A 27392-nucleotide genomic window follows, 5' to 3' on the forward strand; every position below is an offset into this window, starting at 1 on the left:
GTTCTGTTGCTCTGTATTTGGAGCACTATGAAGTGCCTCACTGTGTAAAACACAAACAACAAGCAGAGAAAACTTTGACCATGCTATGCTCTTCCTCTCAGGAACCTTTGATTCTCAGGGAGGCCACAAGTCCACAGGAATGTGACAGAGTAGCAAAGTGACTTAGGCACCTCTCATCTCCTTTTGGTCAAATTATTTTAAAAGCTATTCAGCTGTAACAAGCTGAAATGGGAAAAAGGAGCTCCATTCTGCTGATGCCAGGAGGTATAATGGTCATTCAAACCCATAAACGTTCTTCACTAAGGGCAGGGGAATCTGTGGAAGAAATGGCTTTATTCTTAAAGTGAGAATCGTGGAAAACACTCACTGTAGCTGAAAAAGAGGAAATCACAGTACAAAGCAGCAATATAAGCCAAAAAGCTCTTGTGTTGTTTTTTTTGTTGTTGTTGAAGAAAACTTGTTTGTGTTTTTTAAGCAAAAATCAAAATGTTTTGGAGAGAAATAAGGTTATGCCCATGACTTCTCTTTGCCTCCTGACATGCTTGTCAGAACAGGACCTGTCCGTGTTGGGGTCACTTGGTGCGTCTCAAGGTGCAACCAGCGCTGGTGGAAGGCTCGTAGCTTCTTGTCCATTATTTGCTGCCAGCAGCATCCTCTTTGTCTTTACTGAAGGCTTGTGGATTTGCAGAGGCAGCAACACTGCAGTGACAGGACTCATTGGCGAGGCCCACCCATCTGCCAGGACAGGTTTAGGTCCCAGCCTGGCAGGACGCTTAAGTCTTGATTTAACAGCACCTAACTTGAATAGTACATGTGTGTGCTTAATTTCAGCCCGATGAGGTTCAGCTCATACTTAATGATACTCTGGCTCCAGGCCTCGGTTAATTGTCAGGCCGAGCTGGTTTTGAAGCAAGCCAGGAGTGAAAGGGAAAGCCCAGATCTCTCTCTGTTTCCTGAATCATCCATTCATATACATTTGTGCAATATATATTTATAAGTCACATTTAAAATGAATAGTTACTTGGATTAAATGCATTCAGACATATTGCACAGCCCGGTTTTAACCATCTAGCAATATAATTCATTGCACACTTCACTACTTGCTTTATTAAAGCCAAACTTAAATGTGTTCAAAACAAACATATTGCTTTTGCATGTGAAATATTTATCTTTTGGGCCTGCGGTAGATTCATTACAGCAGAGAATACTTCATTCTTTGATTACTGCTGTGAAAAGACACAATACTGATTCCCTAAGCGCTCATCAAATATTCGATAGCTCAGAAATTCAGGAGGAGGTGATGGAATTCTTGTTCCTGCAGGGAGGGCCTATAAATCTATTTTATGATTTGCAAAGAAAATCATCAGTGATTAGTTACTGTATCTCAGGTACTCAAACAAATCATCTCTAAAGAAATCAAAGTAAAAATGAATTTTAAAGTAACTTTTAGCAATGCTTTCATCACTAAAATTATCTTCCTAATGATGAGTGATGTTGATACCTCGATTACTCATGAGCTTTAGCAGTATAGGGCTAGATTTTTAAAGGTAATTAGCTGCTTGGGAGCAAATATGGAACTAATGGTGTTTTCAGAAGTACGTGGCATAAACATCAAAAGTTTACAGGTCTTTTTCTGGGAAACAATTTTGTTTCTCTTTTCTAATATTAAGGTTGTTGAAGAATATGTGTAGCACTTAGCTTTTATAGATGGGTGTTATTTGTGTGTAAATGTCTTTATACTTGCTACTAGCTTATGTATGCAGAGATTTGCTCTTCGGTGAAACAAATAGAAATAGTAATTGTGGCTTTGCTTTTGTAAGATTTTTGATAGTAATTCTTGGTGTGCTTCATAAAAGCAATCATTAACTCGCTTTTCACAGGGCCTAAATGAGCTAAATGCAGCATAAATCAGTGGAACACCATCAGAGTCATTGAATATTTGACACAAATATGCCCTTTTTTGTGTGTTTCTCAAATAATAGAATTCAACTTCTAACTTCCCTAGAAACTCTTTTTTTCCCCTGTCTTCCCTGCCCATAACTGCCTCTGGTGCATTCAGTGACTAAATGCTTTACATACTGCTGCTATTTGGATAGCCTTATCTGGTAGGACACCAGGATCTCACTGTCCCTTGGCAGTGACCAAATTTTACATCTTCCTTTTTGCAACGCTTCTTGAAAGTCTGAGCAAAACTTACTTAATTTTGAAGATGAGAATGAAGAGGAAGTGTGCCCTTTCCCTGAGACATTATTACGTCCACCTACATGAATCATAATCAGTGCTTCAGTGTTTAGGCAATATCTTAAAGGTGATTTGCGGTAGCTCAAATAACATGTAGCATCGTTAACATGCAGGGCATCACCCAGAGTTATTGAAAGACTTTTCATTTATTTTAATAGACTTCACATACATGTAAAGACCTTAAAATTAAATTACAGTATTAATTCTTTTAATGGTTACAGTAGAACTCCTGGTATTTTATTAATAGTAGCTTATGAATAATAAAACTATTATTATTGGTTGGCAGTATTATTTAGTAATTAGTACAGGGTGGTTTTCTTAAATTATCTTCATAAAATGAAAATGCATGTAGGCTAAAGCTACTTATTCAATGCCTTTTGAAAGCATAGTTTGTATTTGTCAAAGTGCATGCGTACATATTAGTAACCCTCTATGGGACAGAAGATGAGCAAAACAATCTGAAGTGTGCTCTTACCCGCTGAAGTACATTTTCTGAGTACAGTTGTAGTACAGTTTCTGAGTATTTGTAAATTGTTGGAGCTGTTTAAAGCTACTAGTCATTACTAATCAAAGCAGTACTAGGGCCTTTATATAGTTGAAGAATAATATATAGAGGTGGAAAGTATATACCCCAAGGTATAAGGGTTGAGCAAATTTGCACAGGCAGAGTCTGTAGAGCAGTGAGAACACATTTTTCTGAGAAACACCTTGTGCAATAGAATTGATGCATAGCAATAGGAAGCATTTCTGGAGTAGAGAAATACTCATCTAACTTTCCAGTAAATAGATGGAGATAAACCTATCAAAACATGACAGTTACTTTGCATTGTAGAGGATTTAAATATGAAATTATGAGAATTTCTTAAAGCCTGCTAGGTTTGGGTTGAGTTCAGAGTGTGAATGACACTGAACAGCTTCCAAAGTGGTCTCTGTAGTCAAAACATGTAAGTTTGGGTGCCTCACAGTCAGTGCCCGTGCTGATCTTAGAACCTGCAGTGAAACCCCATTGATTGGAAACTGGGTTTGGGTAGAAGGCAAAAATTCAAGGAAAATGTTTGTTTCTAAAAGAATGTGTTCTACCTTTCAATTAAAGAAAACAAAAAAGTTCTTAAACTAAATCCAAAATCTGCATGTTCAGATTTTTATTTCATTTCAACTTCTCTTGAAAGTTTGAGAAATTTGAATATTTTTGAATATTTTATGTAAAGGAAGGAAGCAAGGGGAGAACAGATGGGGAATAGCTCTGTGACTGAAAAAGTAAATACATAGCCAGTTTCAGTTTTGGTGCTCACTGACTTTCAAGTGCCTAACGAGGCTTTATCCTTGCTATGCTTCATACCTTTGTACAGTTGTGTTATTTTTAACTGTAAAAAAGGATTCTGTGTAAAGGCTCTTCATCCTTTATTTTAGGACATAAATGTGTGGCCTTACTCTTGAGAGTACTAAGCAAACAACTCCTGTCCAAGTCTGGAGTTGTAGGGACTCCACAGGCTGTTACCTGTGGAGCAGGCTGCTGCAATACTGCAAATAAGAGCAGTGAGGCACTGACACAGGCTGCCCAGAGATGCAGTGTGTGCCCCGTCCCTGGAGTCACCCAAGGTCAGGCTGGTTGGGCTCTGAGCGCCTGATGGAGCTGTAGGTGTCCCTGTGTGTTGCAGGGGTTGGATCAGATGGCCTTTAAGGGTCCCTTCCAACTCAAACAATTCCATGATTCTGTGAAACTTTCTGCTGACTGACATCAGCACTGAAAAGTACTTTTGCTGCTGGGGTCTCTGCCGAGCCCAGGCTCCTGGTAATCCCCAGCTCAAATCCCATACAAACACGAGCACAGCTCCTCTTGTTTTGCTTATCACCATGCTTGCTCGTTCACGTGGCTGTGCGTTTGCCGTGCCTTACTCATGAGGAGCCCATGTGGCCAAGCACAAGGCTGCTAAGAGCAGAGGTGTTCACACAGCAGCCTGAACATCGGAGCAGGCATGCTTGGAGGAACAAGTACAAATGCGTGAGCGAAAGGGGGGCTGGATCCGGAGGCAGACAGACTGACAGGGAGGCTGAAACAGATCGTTCTTGGAAGCAAACACATCGTTCTGCTTCTGCTTGCCTGTGTTCTGCCAAGAGGCATTTGCAGTCTCTAGATCATGATGGCTGCAACCTGCTGTGTTGAAACTTTTCTATCCACAGGCTGACTGTGTGGTGTAGAAGGATAATCTACCTTATGTGAGCTCATCTTCTGCGGAGCCCGAGCACTCGCCTTCCTTTCCCTTCTTCTCTCCAGCTGTATGAACTCACTCGTGGCATTTTCCACTGAGGCAGAAGAGCAGGAAGCCCCACTTCATGTGATGTGACGCCAAAATGCAATACTTTCAATGACACTCTTTTTGTTAGGCTTAGTCTTAGGGGATACGATCTGTACAGAAAGTGATGTCGTGTGGTTCTTTGTGCAGCATGAGGTGAAATACCAGAGTGCACAGAGTCATTTTGTTTTTAATTTCAGGTTCATACAGAGAGAGAAATGGTGTTTCCAGTGTGTCTGGAGAAACCTCTAACTAAAGACAAAAATTAGACAAGTTTTTCCCCATGTACGCTGTAAATGCTTTCTTAACTGCCCAGTCTCATAACTTGTGCTGCTGCTTCCCTGGTCTGATGAGGGCAGCTCCCGGTTGCGGTGTGCTTCTGGGTGACTTTTGGTTTTTGTGATGAATCACATTCCATTGCTTTTTCTTTTTTAATGGGAACATTGCAATGACTGATGCTAGGAGGGAACTGTAAACTTTTTTTTGCAGCTGGTAGGACTTGGACCTCAAAGCATTGCAAACTTACAAATCTGAAAAACACTTTCTGTGTGTTTTGTGGGGTCTCTTCTCAATATCTTGAACGATCTGTTGTCACCCTTAATGTGAGTTGGTTGTGTGCTTTGTATGGGGAATAGGTCTCTGTGCTCTTCTAGCTTAATGGTCGTCTGAATGTCAGGATTGCTATCCTTCAGTTTACAGCATTGTAAATGATTTTGACGTGCAGCTTTTTTGCTTCCCAATGCTTATTAATTGATTAATATATTATGATTAATCCCAAGTGGGATGCCGTTATTAACTTGCTTCATTAAATTACGTACCAATTTGTTAGCCTTAATTTTCATAATTGTCCCCTTATATTTTAGTGGTTTTGTTTGAGTAACTTGCCCTAAGAACTCGATCAGCATGCATCTGCATATTCGTTTGCCTCCCTTTCCTTTCCCTCGCCCTTGATGTTCAAAAGTGGAGTCAGCGTAGGAATTATTTAGTGTCGAATGTCAGCATCTGAAGTGCAGTAATTTACTTCTCTGTGATTTAAAAATATCCTGCCTTAAAAAAATAAAATCATTTTGTAGTCATGCAGCAAAAACAAAAACAAAAAAAAAAAAACTTTAAACTGATAGAAAAATATCTCGTGGAGTTTTCATTACCAGGCTCCTGAAAATGACACTTAGATGTCTAATATGTAAAAATTACAGTCGTCAGTCTATAATCTCACCCCCTCCGTGGTTCAGGAAGATTGATACTCAGGAAGTCTGCTGATTATAACCATTAGACTAAAAAACAAATTAGTTCCCTAACTGCAGCAATGCCTTTTGCATTTTTCTCCGGTGTGCTTTGTTGCTGTGTCACTTTGCCGTTTCTTCAGACATCCCACGGCAGACCTGGGGCAGGATGCCAGGAGAGCTGGGGCAGAGCATGAAGACCCCAGCTTCTGGTGTGTGCTTTGGGGGGACACCAGCCCCTTGTGGAGTCTCTCTTTGTGTCTTTGAGCACTGAGAAGTCATTGAACCTGCCTTGTTTTCTTTTCTGCAAGTATCCTTTCTCATCTCTGCAGCGACTGCTTCATCCTCCATCCTTCTCACACGTTCCCAAGCTGGTGCATTCTGACTTGACCTTTTTGTTTAAGAAAAGGAGAGAGAGGTTGGAAATAAAGCATCTATTTTTGCTCTCCAAGTCTTTGGAGAGTTTTGCTAGAATTGGTCTTAGTTACACAATCAAAGGAGAAATAAAGCTGTATGTTCATCTCCTTTCCCTTCTCCCCTCTCCCAAACACAGCAGCTGCCTCTGAATAACTCTGTTTTCTCCCTCTTGTTAAACATTCAGCCTGGATTCCGGGAAGATCATTTTTTATGTCTCTCTGCCTACCTCTTTTTTAAATTTAATTCAATTTATTTTTCTGCAAAGTCCGTCCTCTGCAGCCATCCAGGACACAGACCCCATTTGTCTCTCAGAGGACTAATCAAGTGTAGGTGGTTTACATGCAGGGGTTGTAGGCACTGAAATCCAGGAACTTCAAGTCATTAAGGTTGGGAAAGGCCTCTAAGATCGTCTACTCCAACTGTCTACCCAGCACCGACCGATACCGCCACTAAACCATGTCCCTAAGCACTACATCTGCCCTCCTTAAATGTATCCAGCCCTCGGGTCTGTGTGAGGCACCGTCCTGGTGGACGTTGCCCAGTATTTGTGTAGCCCTTAGAAAACCAGCACTAGTTTTCATCCTCTGCGTCTTCCATGGAGCTGCAGTCTCTGGTTACCAGTTAGCGTTGGGGCACATATTAAGTAAAAGTGAGTGTGGGATCCATTCATAAATGATTGCCGAGTTTCACTTTGTACCATAAAAGAGAGATTGGTTGTAAAGTCTGAATATATAAAATACTTGGGTAAAACTGGGACTCCCTTTTCCTTTAGATCTCCTGGCTCAGAAGGAGAAGTTATTCTTATTAAATTTAAGCTGTTCTGCCTGAAGAATTATTACTGTAGTTCTCAGATAAAACAGTGCCAAGTTTCTCCTAGTATTGGCAATAATAAACAATGCAAGCTTCAGACAGAATTTCCTGGGTAGCATACCAAATGTTCTAGAAAACCTGCTCGGACAGCAGCTAATACATTTTTAATACAAATAAAACATAATTCTTTAGTCTCGTTTCAGTCTGGTCCCTAAGGTAGGAAAGTATACCAACGATGCATAATTTATATATTTGTTTGAAGTGTTTACCCAGATACTCCATTCACAAAGTCTCTTTTTGTTAATGGGCTGCTTCGAGATGTAAGGATCACTTAGGGCTCGCGTTGTGCAAATAAATGGAACATGTCGTTTCTGTGCAGTCAGCGATGTGGTTCCCTCGTCATCTTAATCCTGCCCTCGCCAAGTCACAGAGCAGGTCCAACTGCACAGTCAGGAAGTTTTTCCCAGGCTCCGTGTGCTGTGAAAGCACGGAAGTGGAAAAGAGAGGTTGGGAGCAGGAAGGTGCTGCCCACCCCCGTACCACCCCAGTTATTAACCATTGACACATGCGCGTTCTTATATAATTCCTATATATTGCACATAATGCCGAGCGAGCATGCGTTAAAAAAATCTCTCAGTGATTCAGTTACAACCCCTTGTAAATGACTGCAAATCCAGTGTTCAGGTTCCTGCCGGAGGGTCGAATTGTTGCTGGTTTTTGTCATCTCCAGTGTCTGTGCTGCAGGACGGCTGTGGGAGAGATGGGTATCGAGGGTTTTCTTTCCAGGGGTCAAAGAAAGGCAATGAAAGTAAATCAGAGTCTAGGCTGGTCTCTTTCTTTATGTCTTTTTAGAGGCAGACATTTATATGTATGGCTGATGGCTTAACTGATAATGCTGATGGGATATCACCCCCCAAAATAATTCTGCGGCTGAGATGGCGGCTTGCCCAGAGTAATCCTCCTATCTGATGTTACACCTCCTGTGAATCTAAATCAGAAATCCTCAAGTTCATAGGGCGGAGCTGAGGGTGGGTAAACCTGGGAGTCCTTTTGCAGCATAATTTTAGTTGTGTTCGGATGTCTTCTACCTCTGATGCTTACCGAAAGCACGTTAATCTAAAGAAAGAGCTAAATGGTTCCAGTTTGAGTAACATTAAACTCTCCTTTTTTTTAAGTTCAGGTGCGCTTAATCAGAGCTCTGAACAAAACCAGCAAAGAAGCTGGGATGTGCTTTTATGAGCATTAAGCTCTACTGGAGAGAGATATCTGAGTCAAGAATGCCAATCACAGTCTTCTGTGCTCAAAATTGAAATATGTGTTAAATAAAGATTGCTTGAATCTGTTCACAGCACTTCTAACAGTGAGTTTTCAGAGGTTTGCAAGATGGAGTAGGATTTCTTTCCTATGAGCTTGCAGTGTTTCGCAGCTCTGAGAGGACTGAGAAGCCAAAGGAAAGCTGCTGGACTGATACAATCCAAAAGAATTTAGCTGCTGATTGTAACTGTACAATTTCTGTGCATCGGAAATACGTTATGAGGTAGTCGTTATCAAAAATAAAAGAGATTTTCTGAAAGAAGGCATTGGGTTTTGCAACGTGTGTGCTGTATCACATGAAGCCGAACCACAGATTTGGCAAACTGTTCTTTATGAGTAACGTGAAATGATGTACCACATTAGGAAGAAGCTTGGTTATTACGAAGCTCAGTCTTGCTTTGGATAGAATGGATTTTTTCAGCGTAAAATTCATCTTCACTTGCTGCAAGAATATTGCTAAAACAGATTAACGTTGAATCTCAGTGTATTTTATAGTGTCTCGTGTTACTTTAAGGCTGTAAATATATTAGCTGATCTGTAAGCTTCACTTAAGTTACTGCTTTCTGGGGTTTAGGAGAAATAGGATCACATTATGCAGGAATTGGGATGATTGAATTAAATCACCCCTTTCGATATACATTTCCCCTCCGGATCATGCCACCAGGTCAATATTTAAAAGCAGCTATATGGGTAAGTGTTGATTAGAAAGCACAGCTCCATAACCCTAACAGTGAAGCTAGTATTTCTTTGTGTGTTTTATCTGTGATTTGTGTGGCATTATCTATGTGCCTGTATATTAGTAGCAGCCAATGTGAAGTTTTCTTACTCCTTCTCGCCCCACCTCTGTTGCCTCCTGGCAAACCTTCTTTATTATATCTCGATCCTATAAAAGCACCTCGTGTAATTTGAAATGCTCTTGTGTGAAACATGATTAGACTTCATCTATCACTTTTCAAAGAATTTATTTCTGCATTTTGTATTCTAAGCTGCTAAAAACACATGCTTTTCTATCCTGCTGCATTTCATGGGAGGCGTGAGCAGATAGATCCCCATCTTAGGTAAACGGGCGGTGTTAAGAACTCCCCCAGCATGCATGCCAATCAAATGATACTTTAGGTGAATATTTTGGGATGCTCTCCTTTTACCAAGTCATTACCAGTGATACAGCTAAGCAAACCGGTTCCTTCTGCTGCTCCAGTTATCTGCAGAGATGTATGATATTTCAGCTAACGTGCCCACCTTCCCTAAGAGCACACAGCCCTCCCTGCCTTGTGGCTAGACTTGTCTCTTCTCGTAACTTGGGCAGAGAATTAAAGACCGGAGTAGAGCTGGCTGCTATGTTTGTCCAGGTGGAGCTGTTTGGTGGTCTCCCTGTTGTGGATGAAGACATCATCATTTCCGAGTCTGAACTTGTTATCAAGACCTGCTCCACACTGCTCCTCAAGTAGGTCTGGATACCTCTCTATGGACAGATGGCAGCGGGAGAAGGGGCTGATGCCTGGGCAGGTGGCACTGCCTCGAAGTGCTGTGGGGCCATATGGGCACTCAGGTTCTGCAGAAACTTGCTTTGTGCCTGCAGTACAGCTGGCTGCTACCACACCTGTCTAATAGAGTTGCTGAAAGGCTGGATAAATTCATGCTGAGCTATGGAGATTATCTCTGTCAGCTGTTCTTGTGTCAGAAACAATTCTTTTATGCTGCATTCATGTCATGAATGCCCAGCCTTTGTCTACTTTTTAGGAGAGACCGACTTTCTTCTGACATTATTGCTTGTTTTTCATCTGAGGCATGTAACCAGGTTTTTCTGTTAAAAATAGAAGATTTAGTATGCTATCCTTAATATGCCATATATTAAAATGCGTGCTGCCCCCCCCCCAAATCCAAACATAGACAGAGTGCAAATGCAGCTGTGTCCGAGGATGAGAGATAATGACCTTAAGTTGCACCAGGGAATGTTCAGGTTGGATATTAGGAAAAATTTCTCAGAAAGTGGTGAGGCACTGGCACAGGCTGCCCAGAGAGGTGGTGGAGTCACTGTCCCTGGAGGTGTTCAAGAACAATGGAGATGTGGCACTGAGGGTCACGGTCAGTGCACGTGGTGGGGATGGGTTCCATTTAGACTTGGTGATCTTAGTAGTCTTTTCCAACCTGAATGATTCTGTGATTCTACCATTGCACTGGGATTACAGACCAGTCTGCAGAGAACAGGCAATGTTACAGCATCCAGCTCTGGGAACTCTTTGATCCTCACAGCAGCTGTCGGCGCAGTGCTCCTTGTATGCATGTTGCAGCTGAGCTGGGACGTAAACTGTATTGGGTCTTGGGTATTTGGGAGAGAATTGTCTGCCCAACCTGGCTGTGAACATAACCCTCTGCAGTTCTCTGAGGACTGCTTCTGCAGAGCATTGGCTTTTAACCTTGCTCCATTCCAGCTCAAGTGTTTGGCAGGGAGAGCCTAACACAGCTTGTGGTGTCAAGCCGTAGGTCATCGTGTGATGGTGGTGCCATCAAAGGGCTGTGCATCCAGATACATTTTGAGAAGAGAGATTTTTTTCTAGAGGTGGGTACCAAAACTGGGGTCATGACTGAAGCATGTGCCAGGAGTCGGGTGGCCCAGCTGACAGTGTTGGTGGTAGGATCACGGCCGGCATATGTGACCTGTGGATACTCAAGAGTTAAAGCACTGAGGGAAGTAAACATCTAAAAATAATAGGTGGGTACTGTGGCAAGCGGATTCAGAGAGTGTGGGAGAGGAGAGGAGATGAAGACTTCCTGAGAGCATTCCTGTGTGCACCCGTCTGCAGGAAGCTTCTCCATCGCTCTGGGTCAGACTCGACTTGTGAAAAGAGCACCTTTTGTTCTAACCACGTTTTAAGTTTTGTTTTAAATCACATTCAGTTGGATTTCATTTTGTCTCTCAAACTTTTACCTGAGAATTTGAGATTCTGGCAATTTTGAAGCTACATCCTGTGCAGGAGGAGGGCTCCCTGATCAGAGGCAGAGCACGAAGACCCCCTCCATGGCTGGGTCACGCTCGGCAGAAGCTCCACAAAGCTGTAAGGAGCCCATGGAGCGGAGGCATGAAGGGTAGAGCATCCTGAGGAGTTCTGTGGCTTTAAGACTCACCTACTCGCCATGATTGAACAGCATTCACTTTGCCACTGCTGAAATGTAGAACATCTTGAAACAAGCGTACATGTCATGTTAGTTTTTGTGTTTCTTTATATTTCAAGAGGAAGAAACTGCTGCCACAAACTCAGTGTTTCCCAGGCTTTTAATGCACTTGTATTCGAAGTGCTTTTTTTTTCTTCACAATAATTTCCCCATTTCCTCTCAACACAAGCCATGATACTTGTTGAAATGTTTTTGTAAGGAACTGAGTGAGTTGTTGGGTCATTCTAACCAAGTGAAAAACAAACAGCTTGACATATGATCCTCACTGTTGTGTGTAGTGTAACACCAGTGAAATAAGATGGGTTTTCTGAGCTATACTTCTGATGCTTCAGGAACATGAGTAGCGTAGAAGCAGCTGAGATGAAAAGTGAGGGCCACATCCTGCCATTCTTAGCACTGTGGTTTATAGAAGATTTAGTGAGGACTGCTTCATCTTGTCCGCCTTTTGGGGTTCTGCTGCTGACACCCACCCTGGCTCAGGGCTGTCTCTTGGTGCACCTCCACCTCCTGCACTCCAGTAAAGGAGCCCTTGGTAGCCCTACAGGTGGGCACTGCGCCCTTTTTGCTGCAGCCTTAGTTTCCCTGGGCCTAGCTCGCTTGCCGACCAGGCTACTGCATGTCCCTGTCTCCATGCAAAGACATCTGGGAAGAGACACAGGTATTTCTTGATGGTGCAGGAGGAGAAGAGGGGAGGTGGCAGAACCGGGTGAGGGTTCTTGAGGGGGTGGTCTGGAACGGATTGGGAAGAGGAGACGCTGTAGTGTTGGAGGAGACAGAAACAGCTCCCTGGGTGGGAAGAAGGAGCGAGGAGGATGTGGCAGGTGGGCGATGGGAGGGGGAGGTGGCTCAGAAATGGGAGCGGAGGCGCGAGAGAAATTCTGAGGATGAGCTGGTGCTTTCTGCCTTAGGTACCACGAGTACTGAATGGAACAAGGGCCTGGCATTTTGAAAAGCTGCACACATCTGCAAGAAGTTCAATGACATTGAAAATTTACATAAGATGAGAAAAAAAATCAAGAACTTGCTTCAGAGAGAACAAAGCCATGTTATAGTTGACAGACTCACTTATCCTCCTATACCAGAAAGCTATTAATGATCACCACTGGTCTAAAATTGGGTTCTCGTACCACAAAGACTCCCGGAAGCTGGAGTGCTCTCCCAGCCCACAGCTTCGTTAGATGTAGGAAAGGAAATTGGTTGTAGCTCCCGCGTCAGTTTCAGAGATCCGTTCACACCAACCTACTTAAAAACGAGGCAATAGGAGCGACAAGCGAACTACGTTGGAGTTTCATGTTTCGGAGCAGGAGATAAAAATTCTGGCCTACAACAATTTGTTTTCACTGGTTTTCTAATTTAATTGTGAACTGAGGTGTGGTTGTCATCGGGGAAGTGGCTGTGTAACTTAACTGACATTTCTGCATCCTTTGTGTTTGTGACTCATAGATGCCGGCTTGAGTCATCTGGCGCTGGCGGGCTGGAGAGAGCTGCTGCTGCAGTCATGGGGAAATGAGCTGAGGGCAACACCGAGAGAGAGAAAAATGGGGGCTTCTCATGTAGAGTGAAAGAAAGATGTTGGGAAGCTGAGACAAATCCTTTTCTTCATTTTAAAGGGGCGATTGCTGTGACCTCAGTCACCAAAATCCTTTGTGTTGGCTGGAAGAGAGGAAAAAGGCTGGAAATCTCTGCTGCATCTGAGGCAGGCTTAGCTGGAGCAATTAAATGACACGCTCCTGCAAAATGCTGGCGATATAAATGCCCATCTGAGCTGTTCCCTTCCACCCTTCGCATTTTGCCCAGCGTATTTCATTTTTCTGGTCTAGCCACCGGAATTTGTTGTTTTATTTTCAAGAAGGAAAAACAAAACTGAGCGTATTTTTTTCTCATTTGCACATTTCTCCCAAACTCAAGCCAGGAGCAGAAGGAAAGGAAAGCCATCTCCCATTCTTGCTTCCCCAGTTCTGAGTTTAGCCTTTCCAAACGTGTGAAGCTGCTGCATACCAAAGAGTGGGTGCTGTGTGACGATCTGGCTGTAGCGCTCCTGATGCTTTTTTCATTACACGATTCCATTTTCTTCCTTACTTGAGGTCACAGTGATTATTTTATACCTAAAAACTCCTATAAACTGGGCAGATTGTGGGAACTCTAAAGCAGACCGAACTTTTTTTTCTCTTTTTTTTCTTTAACTCGGATGGTGAGAGCAGTTTATAACTGATGGCAGTTTTTATAAAATAGGCTCCATCCTGATAAAATGTTACCCCCTGGTGTGTCATTTTTCCAGCTGAACTGCTGGTAGGATTGAGAGATCTTGCACACTACTGCTTAAATAAGTAGACTACATGCTCTATGAAGAAATCATATTATTTTCTCAGAGGAGAACAAGTAGGCTCAGTGCACCAAAATTGCTTTAAATAAACTTACAGCCACTCTTGCCTTTTTTGCGCAGCTGCAGATGGTACAGTCTATCAATCAAGCTTTCTTGGCTTTCAGAATCTGCTGCTGAAGCTGTCTTGCCTCTGTGTTGCAATTACATTTTTGTCTTTTACAGAGCTTTGTGTCTTCAATATTCTGTTGCTCCTAATCAGATTGTGCTTTTGGGCTGCACAAATCTTTTGTTGTTTTTTTTTTTTCTTAGATATATGCTTATTAAGATCTTTCAATAATTTGTTAATTGAATGTTCTATTCACTTAAAGTAAATTAGCTGTGTTGTGCTTTTGAAGTGCAAGAATGCTTTGGTGAAATTAATGCCTATGAGTTTGCCTTATCGTTGGTGTGAGTCAAACTTCAGGTAGATGAGTGGCTTACAAGAAGAAAGGAAAACGCATTGCTGGCTGTTTTTTACCATCCTGGGTGTTGCAACTCTTGTGGTAGTGAATGGAGGTAATGTTTGGGGGCAGGCTGTAAGCATTTTTCAGCCAGGTGTGCCCATCAGTCAGTGCAATACCTGATCAATGCTTCTGCCCGCTAGCAAAGAAACTCAACATGCACAAACAGAGCATAAGCTGAGCTGAGCAATACTGACTCAGCCTTTGAGTGGTGAGTGGATAGAGAAAACATACTCCGCTAATCTACAGTCTAGTTTGTCCCATCCTTGTCCAAGGATGTCTGAAACTCCCTCGGGACCACATGCAGCTGGTTCAAAGCCAGCTGAGGTCAAGAGGAGCTGTGGTTGCATCCATCAAAAGTGGCTGTGTTGCACTCGAATGAAGATGGGGGGCAGCCAGAACACCTGACCCCAAAGTCAGCTCAATAGCTTTTAAAACCATTTTGAACTTTTTTTTTTAAAGTGCAGCTTTCTCTTTGGCACTGCTAGTTAATATCTCACTGTAGACACCCTCCAAAGCTGTGCTGAAATATGAAGTTAATACATCACTAGCAAGCTTTCAGTCAGAATGATGTATTATTCAAAGTGGAATTAGCTAGAAGGATCAATGCGCACCCATTATTCTATTTAAAATAATCATTGGAAGACTCATTAACTTTTTCCCCCCTCTTTTCAAACAACACAGTCAATGAAACATCCAGGAACATCCCCTCTGCCAGCACCTGCACCTCTGTGTCTTCAGTATATTTTCATTCATAGCAGGATTATTAACACCTGAAAGCCAAAACCCAGATTTAACCCAACAGAATTTGTCTTCAGATCACTGAACCTGAAACCAGTTGCCGTGGGCAAAGGCGAGCGCAGCTCCAATACACATTTTTTAAAAAATCAAAGGTCATGGCAGTATCTGTGTGAAATAGTGCATGTGCCAGCATAAGGTTCAGTGTCACATCTTGCCTGGGTGCCTGCTTTCTCTCTGATTTCACACACGAGCAGCAGCTTGAAGTATTAAGGGGCTGTTTCCATTTCTTGTTTTCCCTTACAAATACATTCTGCAGGACACACTTTGGGCAGTTCACTCGTTATATGACAAATGCTTCCTAGCTCCCAGCTCACCTCCGTGAGGCTGCAGGCTCTCGGCCAGATTTGTCCTTTTGCATCAACTCTTAGGGGAGATGCGCAATTATAGCATATGGGAGAGAGGGGTGAATGGAAGAAAATATCGTCTGTGGAGGAGCAGGAATGGATCATTTTTGGATCATTTGGTGCCTGTGAAAGTGAAAAATAGGGAGTACCAAATACCCAGTCTTTGTGTTGGGAGCTCTGTGGGCATTTTCTTGCCTTCACGGATAACTGTGTGCTGCAGCATTGTCCGCTATCCCTTTTCACCCATCATTTCTCCTAAAAACGTCCAAATAAATATTTCCTACCAAGTTTCAAAGCACAGCACATGTAAACTCTTTTATATCGGTTCACCATGTTCCAGATCTGTCCGAAATATTTCACTTCCTCTTATTCAAAAATATCTAAGAAATTAAATATTTATCCACGGCCAGATTTTACAATGTGGACTTCAAAAGGGAGAGCGGAGAGAGGTGAGACAATGGACTGTGTGCAGAGCAAAAGGGTGCGTTCCACAAAGCCAGGATGTGTATCCTTTCTTACTGCTGCAGAGCATTGCAGGGATAAGGTGTGATTGTTCAGAAGGACTAGGAGTGCTCAAGCTATTAGCTGGGTCTAAAATAATTCAACCCTAGGATCAAGAAAGGATTTGAAGACTTTCACCAGCAGTACGCCAAGTATCTTCCCTTTGAGAAAAGTGTGTTTCTTTTGACTGTGATTATCTTGAATTTTTTGAAATTCTGTTGCTGTAATGTTAAAATATATATATATATTCTGTGAGATAATGTTTGCATTACTGGAATTCTCCTGGTTTCTGCTCTATCCAGTGAAAGCTGGGTACTGTGCCATAGAGGTTGAGGACTGGCATCTGTCCAACAGTACTGTGCCAATAAGGGAATAAATTGTTTAGCCGTGTTGATTGTCCTGAAACCTTACAGGACAATTTAATCTCTGCAACCTAGTTAATTTCTAGTAGTTTTCTTTTTTTTTTTCTTAGCTGTTTGTACAGTGTGTTCAGAGACTCGAGTATTTGGCTGGTGAGCTGTACATCTTAACCACGAGCTGAATGGGAGCTGAAGGCATGCAGTGAGGGGGAATATTACCCCTGACTTTCACCATTGTAATTGAAAGTAGAATTTGACACATTGGCATCTCTCCGTGTCAGCCATTGTCACTGGCTTCAGCTGCCACTGTTAAGTATGCAGTCATTCATCCTTGGCAGACGCCATCCTTTACAGCACAAGAGGATGGTCTCTGGATGTTAATGCCACGGCGCTCTGGGAGCAGCTGGCTATATCGAATTCAAGGCATGCAGATTGTCTTGGCCATTTTACTTAGCAGATGGGTAAGGCTTGATAGATTGAAGATTTAGTTTCCAAGTCAAGGGCCAAATGTTGCAGTGGGAGAGAAAAGTAAATTATATCACTATTCTGAGGGGAAAGGCTCAGGTAGTGTATCACAAAATTGTTGCCATTCATTTTCCTCTGACTCGCACAAAATGCATGTCATTTCACCTTTCAATATAGCTGGCTATGGCGTTCTCCTTTGCTTTGAGATGCTTTGCAGTACTGTCTGTGAGCCCATTTAATGAGCTTGAAAGCAGTTGCTGCAAATTTATGACAGTTTAATAAGTCTAAATGCCAGATTTTTTTTTCAGTTGGAAATGAGAGAGAAGTTTGTATTTCATATCACTCAGACTGGAAGGGTTTTCTTCTGTTCTTTTTTCCCCCACACCCTTTTCTTCAATCCAGTAGACCCATTTAAGTATATGTTCAACAGAAGAGCATATTCCTGACTTCTGAGCTGTTCAAGCTATTAGTATTCACCTACTTTTTTGCAAGGTGACTGGTACCAGTGATCATTAGAGAGCTTTGCTCCCCTGGCCTGCAGCGCATTGCTTGGTGGGAGGGTAACCTCGTTTTGGAGAGGCTCCCAAAGTAATGGGGAATGGGGGGAGTTGGAGGGAGTCTTTTCCTCTGGACAGCGGTCTTTAAAGTGAGATCTGGGGTAGCTGTGTGGCCTTTCTAACTACCTCAGTGCTCAGCTGGGCGTTCCTCTGTTTTTTTTTTAATTTATTATTTTTCCTTAAGCCATTGTAAACTCCAAATTTTTGCCTGACATTTTTTTCCGGCTTGATTGAACTGCTTCCAGCATTAAGACATGTCATGGTTCACTTATGAATTTAGCACACGGTTCAAATTGTATAGCATGTGGTCACAGATTTGTTGTGAAATCAGAGACTTCAATACGTTCCGGGTTTGTTGCATAGCATAATCTGACAAGTGGTGAGCATCAGCTACTTAATAGGTAAAGAGTGATAGAGAATGAGAACTGTCTTTGTTGCTGGTTTGTTTTGTTTTGCTTTTACCCCCATTCGTTTGTTGTTGGGTGTCTTTTTTTAATTTACTTTTTAACTCATTGGGACATAGTGAGCTCAGTACTGCGAGGGCTTTCTATGGTAGTACCTTGCCCTGCAAAGTCTGTTCTTGCATGCTGTGGCTTGGCACCATGCTGGCATCACCAGCCCCCTCTCTGTCCTCTTGTCACACTCCTGCTCTGCACCTTCCCTAGAACTTTCTTCTTTGGGTATCAATAGCATTATCCTGAGGAATGCCTAGCTCCTGGCCTGCTCCTGCTCCTGCCCTGCCAGCTCCGGGGGCAGTGAGCAGGGGATGGCAGGTTGTGCTGCTGAGAGATGTTAACGCTTTTGTCGATAGAGTTCGTGGCTGATCAACCCTGTTGTTAACTGAGGAAGGAATCATTTTTCAATGCCCACATTAGGTGCAGGAGCTGTAAGTAAATGCAGCCTGTCTAGGGTAATGATTTCCACCATGCCTTTGCTTGAAGAACGTCTCTGTTTTATGACTGCAGAATGGGGTCACTTGTGCACAACCTTTTCCTACATTGCAAGTGCTTGTTTTATTCATTGCATTAACAGCGGGCTATTCATTCTACCAGAATGACGCCTGCACCAGGTATCGGAGTCACCCAAAGGGTATGATAAACAAGGAGTCTGTGCTTCCTCATGTCATCTTCATCCCATATTTACCCTGTGGGGAGAGCTCTCTTAGCACAGGGAACTGCTTAATGATATTCCTGTGTTTAGTTTCCCCTTGCATTTAGCATGAGAGTTACCTATTTATTTCTGCCGAAGAGGATTACAGGCATTGTTCAATTACAAATGATGCAAGCAATCGTTATTTATTCTGTTTACTGCAGACCTATAGAGTGTTAGACTTGAATGAATGCATCATCTTCAGGAAACAACATTAGTGGTAGTGGTGCTGGGAGTATCTTAGGGCAATTTCAGGAAGGGTTTCCATCTGTCCCATTAATCCATGCTGTCCTTTAGAATCTATTCGTAAGATAATAAAAAATACACTGCTGTAACACATTATATGTGAAAAAAAATGTTGGTGGTAGATTTTGTCCTTTTTTTTCCTTCTTCCTTTTTCCTTTGCCTTTCTTTTATGTCTCAGCTGTTTTCAGAGACAGGATTCTTGTATGGGGTGAATCTCTGATCTCAGCCAGCATGGTAGCTCCAGGCCAGTTAAACCACAGACATACAGCACTTGGGATAGAATTTGACATTCTGGGTTTCAAAAACCTGCTTTTTTTTCTATGAACATGGATAGAAAAAAAAGATACCGAAAAATGCAACAAAAAAAAAGGAGAGGAAATCCAAGGAATGTTCTTTTCAGATCTTGAGGAAGAAAAGATGTAAGAAAAGTTTTGCTCTGAAGCCTGAACCATTCCACAAAATGAGAAAACTTTTTGGCACTTTTCTAATGGCCTTGCCAAGATCATGAAAAGGGTGTAGTGAGATGTGGGAGAACAGTGTGTGAGTAGAAGGTTATAAAAGGGAGAAAAGCATCTGCAAGGAAAACAAGATTATATTCCAAGCAAGTCCCCAGGTGGCACTTATTTGCCTGGGAGTCTTGCAGAAACGTGAGATCCCACTCCCCATACCCTCAGAGAAAACGTGATTACAGATGCATGCAGCATATGCTCTCCCACCCCCAGAGAAGTAACGTGACTCTCGATTTCATGCTATTGGAGAGCACAACATATTTGCAGAATATGTTATCCGAAAGATTGCTTAGATCTATACAGGCATACCACCTCAGCACATTAAAGGGGTGCTGCCAAGGCTGAGGTTAAGAATTGATCTACTTTGACAGAAAATCCCAAAAGGAAGGATTTTAACCTTTAGGTTTCTTTCCATCTATTTGCTTTCTTTGAACTGATAGTAGCTGTCACGAGAGATAAAAACAAAGCAAACAAAATAAAACTCTGTACAACTTACTGTTAAGTAGCAATAAATGAAGCATTGTTCAGATCCACTGCTGCTTTTTCTTTTTTAGTGGTGGCTGTGGCTTGGAGAAACCTGAATAAATGGAAAAGATGCAAGAACGTGTCTTCCAACAGCTCTGCATTTTTAAAGTGTTTACTGTTGGTTTGCCAGAAGCCAGACAGAACCTACGAAGTGGGTCATTGGGTTCAGTGTACTGTGATTATTATTTATACAGAGTCCAAAGTGTACAGAGCACCCCTTTGGGCATATAAAAGTTCATGCTTCAAAGAGCTTACAGCCTTCGGGCCTAATAATATTATTGCCAGTAACATCTAAGCTGTATATATTTCAAAGCTGCTGCTGCTGCTTTCATAATTTTATTGCAGATCTTGCCCTACCTGATCGTTGTGAGTACTGAAGTACTGTGATGAGAAAAGGATCTTCAATTTCCATTTAAAACACCAAAAGAAAACGAACCTTTTTGTCTGGAAACAAGAACACAGGAATGTGTCATGAACACGGCAGAGTATTTCAAAGGCCAAATAAACGAAGAAAGTTGGGGTGTGTTGGTTGTGGGGGTTTTTTTGCTTGTTTGCTTTTCTTAATGCAGTTGGCTAAAAAGATAATGACACTTCTAGGACTTAATATTAGCAATGAGGGAAAAGAATGGGAAGAACCATACTTAAACTTTTTGCAGTAACACATTTTTGGATGTGCTGCAGTCAGTGATGCCCTCGTCCTACGGCAACACTCCGAGGCCGTTCTGTGCTTCACGCAGAACGCATGTTCCCTGCTGGGCTCAAGTTCCTGTTGTGGTTTGCTTCTTCTAGCCCCTCTCCTCCCTTCATATGTAGCCCCTCTCCTCCCTTCATATCTAGACAGAAAGTGATTAAACTCTGTTTTTCCTCGTGATATGAGATGACGGGCAAGCAGGAAAGCGCAGGAGCCCTTTTGCAGTTGATTTGTTTCCTCGTTGGAAGCAATCTGTCCAGAAATGATCAGTGGTGCTCAGGTTTCTGATACTGACTGGGAGCAAAAAAAAGGACAAAGGTACTGCATGGATAAGGTACATGCCAGTATTTACTTCGCAGATGTAAATTAGCAAGTATTTTAGATAACAGAAATTGTAAGTTATTCCTTCAGAAGCCTCTGAAGATGCGAAGAGTTTAAAAAAAATTGCATTACTGGTTGTAAATGGCTCAGTGATATTGCAAGTATATGAATAGTAACATGATGTCAGAGCCCAGGTGTTACAGCTGAGAGGGGTCCAGCTTTACTGATGGCAGCGGCGGCACCAAATTTATTCCTGTGTGGTGGACTCTTCTTGGATAACTTCTGTTTCTCACAGCAGTTTTCCTCTAGGAAAGGACAAGTAGCCAGAGAGAAACTAGATCTCTGTTTTCAGGCTTTGCTGGGTAATAACGTTGCTAATGTTTTAATGAATTCAGAGAATGCCTTCTTTTGGTTTAACCTTCCTTACTTCATTTTATTACACTGTGTATCTTTGGCATTTGATGAGGAGCCATTGTAAATGTGAGAACTAAGCAGCTTGTTAGATAACATCTTTTTTTTCTCTCTTTAGGAGATTAAACTGAGACTGTTCTGTCTGATGCCAGAATAGATGTAACCAATCCTGTATCCTTTGCATGTAGGTCAGTCAGAGGGACAATTCTGCACTGGATCCCATTATCCATGGGTTGAAGGGCGTCGTACATCATGGTAAGTAGCTGCTTAAACTTTCTTCTTGCTGGGAAGGGGAGAAGGGCAGGAATGCTGTCCTTAAAGGATCAGGTCACCCATAGGAGGACACGGTGAGCCTGCACATTCCTCATTCACTGATGTCTAAGGGCATTACAGCCATTATTTGATTGGTAAAGACCAGAGCCATTTGTTACCTGAAAATGGGTTGGGGCTAACAGTAAACAATTTGTTTCTTCTCAGTCAGTGCTCTGGAATGCGTAAGTTATCAATCAAAACCCACTACAATATATCATTCCTATTAGTGCTTCACTCCTGCTATTTATCTTCAGTTTGCTCTAAAAATACTCCTCTCTGAAGTTTCTATTTGTTTATAAATTATTTGTCTTTCAAATTTAGGGAGCTGATAATGAAAGAGAAAATTAACTATCTGTGAAAATTAATTAAACTTTGCAGCAGATGAACATCTTTCTAATGCTGACATAAATACGATCATTCGACTGTTCTGATGCATATAAACCTATTATCCTTGAACTTATAGCAGGTACTCAAATAAATATTAATATATTTTATACTTTTATAACCAGTTTTTACTTAGTAATTCTACTGAAACCTTATCATGTGTAATGCATCATTAGCAGTGACATCAAGATGCTCCAGTTCCAAAAGTACTCTTGTCAGGTTTTAGTAGAATGATTTGTAAAGTTTTAATAATCTCATTATAATTCAAAAGGCGTCTGCTGGAGTGGTATTAGGTACTCTAATAAATCTCCGTCCCATCTATACTGCTGCGATAAAACATCTTTGCACCTTTTCAGAGGATTGTCTTTAGACATTAGCTAGTGCTGTAGAGCTTAACAAACATTTTTTTCTCTTGACTGCAAACCTAAAACTAGTTGACAGTGTTAGATTAAAACAAATAGGATTTTGGATTAATTGCTCTACTTTCAGAGTCATTTAACATTGCAACTGGGAACACTAATAAATCCAAAGGAAGTGAAAAATAGGGGTTAAATGATAACACACCATACAGTCCTTCATTCTGAGAATTTTCTGTAGGTTTGCTGTTCATAAATTGCAGTGTTCTGCTGTGAAATAGAAACAACACACATGACCGAAAAACTGTTGCTTTCCACAAAAACAGATGTTATTATCCGGCTCCTAGTGGGTAACGAAACAGCCTGGCAAAAGTAAAGCAAGGAACAGTTGGGCTGCAAAGATTTTTTCAGTTGCTATGTAATTTGACATTGAAGTCAACTTGCCATTTAACTGGACCAAGATCTCTTAGTAGCCACCTGCCTTCTATTTCAAGCCACTTTACCTTCCGCAAGCTCTGCGCTCTTTTAACCATCTCATCATTTTTTGTGCTGTGTGTCTTGCTCTTCACCACTGCAGCTGAAATAGCTGGTGGCGGATAATCACACTAATGCCTCCTAAAAGTATTATTCCATTCCCAAAAATAATTGTTTGGGTAGGATGTGACACGGTCCCAAGGCTGTGATTCCCTGACCACATAATGATTAGTCCGTCTTGGCGCTGCCTACCCACAGCAAAATCTGGGTGGATAAAAGGCGTTTATTTTTGTTTTGCTCACAATGCACAGAAGGGTAATAGTGTTTCAAGAAGAGGAAATTGCTTGATATATTTCAATAGCTAGTTTCCTTTTAAAAACATTAAGGAAGAAAAAGAGGAAAATCTTGCTTTCCTTCCTGTTTCAAAGGCCCTGATTAAAGGCCTTTTCTAAGTCTCTCTTTGTGGGTAAAGTAAGGGAATTTCCTCCTACAAAGTACTTGCTCAAAGAAATTGTTCTCTTTAACTTAAATATTGATGGAATGCTTCAGTAAATAATTCTTATATCGTATCTCTCTTTTAATGTGATTATCTAGAATAATAGTAAAGATGTGAGCTTTTATTCCAGACACCTAATTTCTTTTCTTGATGTAATTTACTTATATCTTATGTGAGCACATTTTTATGAATTTATCTTAAAAGACTCTTCCTGTATTCCATTTGGCTGCATTCAACTGGGACCCTAGGGCAACAATGGATTTTTTGGCTGAAATACACTGGAAAACAGTGGGTTTTGAACACAGTGGTTGAATCGAACAAGGATTCGACAAAAGAAGCTGGGGAAAGGCAAAATGGAACCCTCACGTTTCTTTGAATTTTAAAATATTTCCATTCCCACATTATTTTTGGGTGGTCATCACAATACAGAGGTGCATCCCTATATTGTGGAAGTCAGGAATACGTATGAATGCTGAGATAGCTACCTTGCTTTTAAATTAGACCATGGTTATGTGTCCTCTGGCTGGAGAGAACATCAGCCCCTTGGCATTGCTCCTGCCATGTATCTTATTTCAACATGACTATTTAAGTAACATTGTCTTTTATCTCCCTCCCTCTGACCATTAGAACATCTTTGCTGACTTGAGCTGGACAGTCGCTCCTTCCTCCCAGCCATTCAGGAAATTCTACACACTCAAACACACAATCATTGTTTCTCCATTTCCCTGCTAGAAGGACTGTCCCTAGATGTGGACTCAACTCAGCACTGTGAACTCCACTCTGTCCCTGTGATGGCAGCAGCTCAGTTACATATAAGGATGCTACTGATGAGCACTGACCTCATTTTTCATTTTTCTTGCATAGCTTCTCAGTTTTTCTGTGAAATTCTGTATTTTCAAGTGCCCTTCCAGGGGTAAGAGGACAATTTAAGTGTCAGAAGGACTTTCTGCGAAAAATGAAAGCAGTTTTTGCTTGAAATTTCGTCAGGGATTTGAATTACTTACTAATTTGATGGAACATAAATAATTGTGCCCTTCACAGTGTCACCAGCTCAGTAACAATGACAGAGAAACGTACACATAAAAATCAATACAGGATTAGTCGCTACTCAGAGTTCACTTTATTTCCTCATCTCCAGGCATAATTTTCTAGAATCCTAATGTCACATCAAGCTTAGTTGTACATGAGCAGCCATATAAAGTTTTCCTAGCTGGAGGGAAAACTGCAGAGGTCCCATACACCCGAACAATGTTTGGATCAGTGATAAGCTTTGGGGCTTGTCTCACATCCTCCTGCTGAACAGTACGTTCCCATTGCGCCGCTGCTCCCAAACTCCCGCATCCGCCCTCGCAGAGCGTTGTAAAGGCGCACGAATGATGAGGAGGCTGTTTTCAGAGCTGTCAGCTGCCTGTTGCTGATTTTAAAATTGGTTTTGGTTCTGCGCTCTGCCAAGGACTTGTCACACCTCCCGCCAGCCAGGGGCCTGCTGCTCTCACACTGCGGTCCATGCTGTGGGGCCACCAAGGGCCGACAGGAGCACACAGGCCTCGCTGTGGTGGGGATGGAGCCCGGGCAGCGTGGTGCATGTTTTCTGATGCCAACGTGCTAGTGTCTTTCCACTGTAAGCACAGGGGATGTATTTCAGCTCTCGAGATGCTGTTCTCATTGTGCAAGCTGGCAGAAAGGCCCCCAGGTGTGCTGGTGCTGTTGGGATGGTGCACACCAGGTGAGGGCGGGTTGTTGAGTAAAGGCACACAGCCTGGTTGTGGTGCTACAAAGCTGCCGCTGTTTTGCTGCCAGTGTGCTCAGCACGGTGCCCTGAGCCCCTCCCTGCTCCTTGCCCTTCCTCATGGTGCTGAGCAGGGCAGAGTTGCTGCTGTGCGAGGAGTGGGGGGGCATTCCCAGGCCTCACTCAGAGGCCTGAGAATGAAATACCAGATTCTGTCTTACACTGCTGATTTGCATTAACGTGGCTACAGAGGCTTTTATCTGCCACATGCTCCAGCAGTGTCCCTGAGGAGCACGAACAGGGTGGAGCTGCTAACACACTGACATTGCTTTCTCCCACCTCCAGTGTCTTTGACTTGCCCTCTTTGCTACTGTTTTGCTCATAAGCCTCTTGGAGATGGTTTTCCCTTGTTCTTACCAGCTGCCTGAAAGGCATTAGAACAAGTATTCTGATTTCAGCTGTGGAGGCAATGCCTGGTTCGCTTTATTCCCGCCTGGACTCAGGTGCTCTGCTCGGTCCCATTGCACCACAGGCTTATGGCAAACCTTCCATGCTGATGGCAAGCATGTTTTGTCACACGGTCCTGTTCTCCCTGTCTGTCACCATGAATCTACACGGATCAGCACAAAGTTATTAGCAAAACACAAATAAATTACCGCAGCAGAAAAGCTTCTATTAATGTCACAAAAATGGGGCTCTTATTCCCTTCCTTGTCAAAAGTGAGCAGTGAAAATCAAAGAGCAGCCAGATCAAAAGCTTAGGTACAAAGTGAATGGATGGCATCTGTTGCTTGTTTGTGAACGTGGGCTGGGGTGAGGGGTAGAGAGGAGCCTTTGTTTATTTAAAAGAGTGTTTGAAAATACACTTTCTTTTTTCCTCTGCCCTTGTATTATTATAGTGCTGAAACTTAAGCTCAGCATGGAGCAAAGCGTGAGCTTGAATCTCACTCAAGCTGGGCAAGAGGTGTTCAGGCAACTTGGTGGTGAGCACCAAAGTTTCAGGGGCTGCTGAGGAGACCCTACCAAAACATAGTGAAAACACAATTGCTTCAACAAGAAAAAGAAGAGAGAATAAATATGTTGCACATCTCTCCAGCTCTCCTAGGCAAAAGGCAGTGAATAACCTGTTAAAATAAATCAGCGCTAAAAGGAAGCGATCCAGACTGTGTTAGTTACCCTGTGGATCTATCACACCAGAAGGTATAATAACAAGAAAACAACATTAGCAGCATGACAGTTTTTTTTCTTTTGTTTTAACTTTAACCATAACACTACCTGACAAGCTGTTTGCATTCTGCACTGAAAATAAGGGAAAAAAGGCAGGGAAGAGGGGTGAGGGCAAGATCTGCTGCTGTGGGACCTTGGCTTTTAAAGTAAAACTTGGAAGAAAGCAGAATCCTAATTTGGAACAACGAAGAGCATCAAAGGAAGAGCAGCGCGATGTGAGAAGGAAATGTGGAGGAGCGTTTTTTTTCTTTTCCTTGGGGAGGATCTGGATGTATTCTTTTGTTTTCTGATCTGTTCTTGTGTTCTCAGTCAGAGTAGCCATGTGAAAGAGGCCAGGACACAGTTACTGTGGAGCAGAGGTGAGAAGGAGGGAAGTGGGAAATGAAGATGAGAGCAGGGGTGATAAGTTCACACCTTTATGTAGGGCAGCTCTGCGCATAGTGGCAGGGGTCTGTATGATTTAGAGGAATAAATGATGGAAGTGTTAGAAATCTCTGGTCCTTCACCTGTCTGCTCTATGGAAAGCAGCACTGGTCATGGCTGAGCACAGACCAGCAAGCTGACATATAACTAATACATTGCACAGCAAAACTAAGTCAAGCTAATGAAAAAAAGATCGTAGCAATAAGAACTCTGAAGTTAAGATGTGGCTGAATGTGGGTTGGTGATGAATGGGAACAAAGCACCTGCAGGGGGGAGGAGTTGCATGCTTTGCTGGTGGGTTTAGGGGATATTTGCTGAGGAAAGAGCGTTGCTGAAGCCAGAGAACATGCAGTGTTGCTCTGGCTCCACTGGGGCAGACGTGTACAGCACACACTCTGGCTGCTCCAGCCTCACTTCACCCTGCCAGTGCCAGGACTCAGCTTGCTTGGAGATCCCCTTCCTCTCCAAATTTCTCATCTCAGTTTCTGTTATTCCTCCAGTCTCTGGTGCCCATTCTGCATTTTTTTAGTCTCCGTGTGTATTGTAGCCCTGACTCCTCAGGTAACTCTGCCTTGGGTTGGATTTTGTGAAACCTGGAGAAGTCTCACCCCAGTCCAGAGTGGCAACAAGCTGCTATGCCAAAGACCTGCATTAGTAATATGTAAGCATTAAAGGTTTTGATTTTTTTTTTATTTCCTTGAAGACTTAAGATACCTCCTCCCCAGCTAAACCTTTCCTCTTGAACAGTTTCCACTTGTAACTATGTTATAAGAGAAGGAAGGAGAAAAGTTAAGGCCCTCTGACACCTGGCATGGAA

The 27392-nt window shown here is 42.4% G+C and overlaps 1 protein-coding gene across 2 annotated transcripts in view; it reads left to right on the forward strand.

The window, feature by feature from the left end:
- PTPRG (protein tyrosine phosphatase, receptor type G) overlaps positions 1-27392 on the forward strand; it is a 379675-nt gene that overhangs the window by 254722 nt on the left and 97561 nt on the right. For both annotated transcript variants that reach the window (XM_021409043.1, XM_021409044.1), the window contains exon 6: positions 21364-21430. In XM_021409043.1, the coding sequence (XP_021264718.1) occupies positions 21364-21430 (67 nt within the window). The remainder of the gene's footprint in view (positions 1-21363; positions 21431-27392) is intronic.

Source organism: Numida meleagris, chromosome 11 (assembly GCF_002078875.1).
Source record: "Numida meleagris isolate 19003 breed g44 Domestic line chromosome 11, NumMel1.0, whole genome shotgun sequence".
NCBI classification, from domain to species: Eukaryota; Metazoa; Chordata; class Aves; order Galliformes; family Numididae; genus Numida; species Numida meleagris.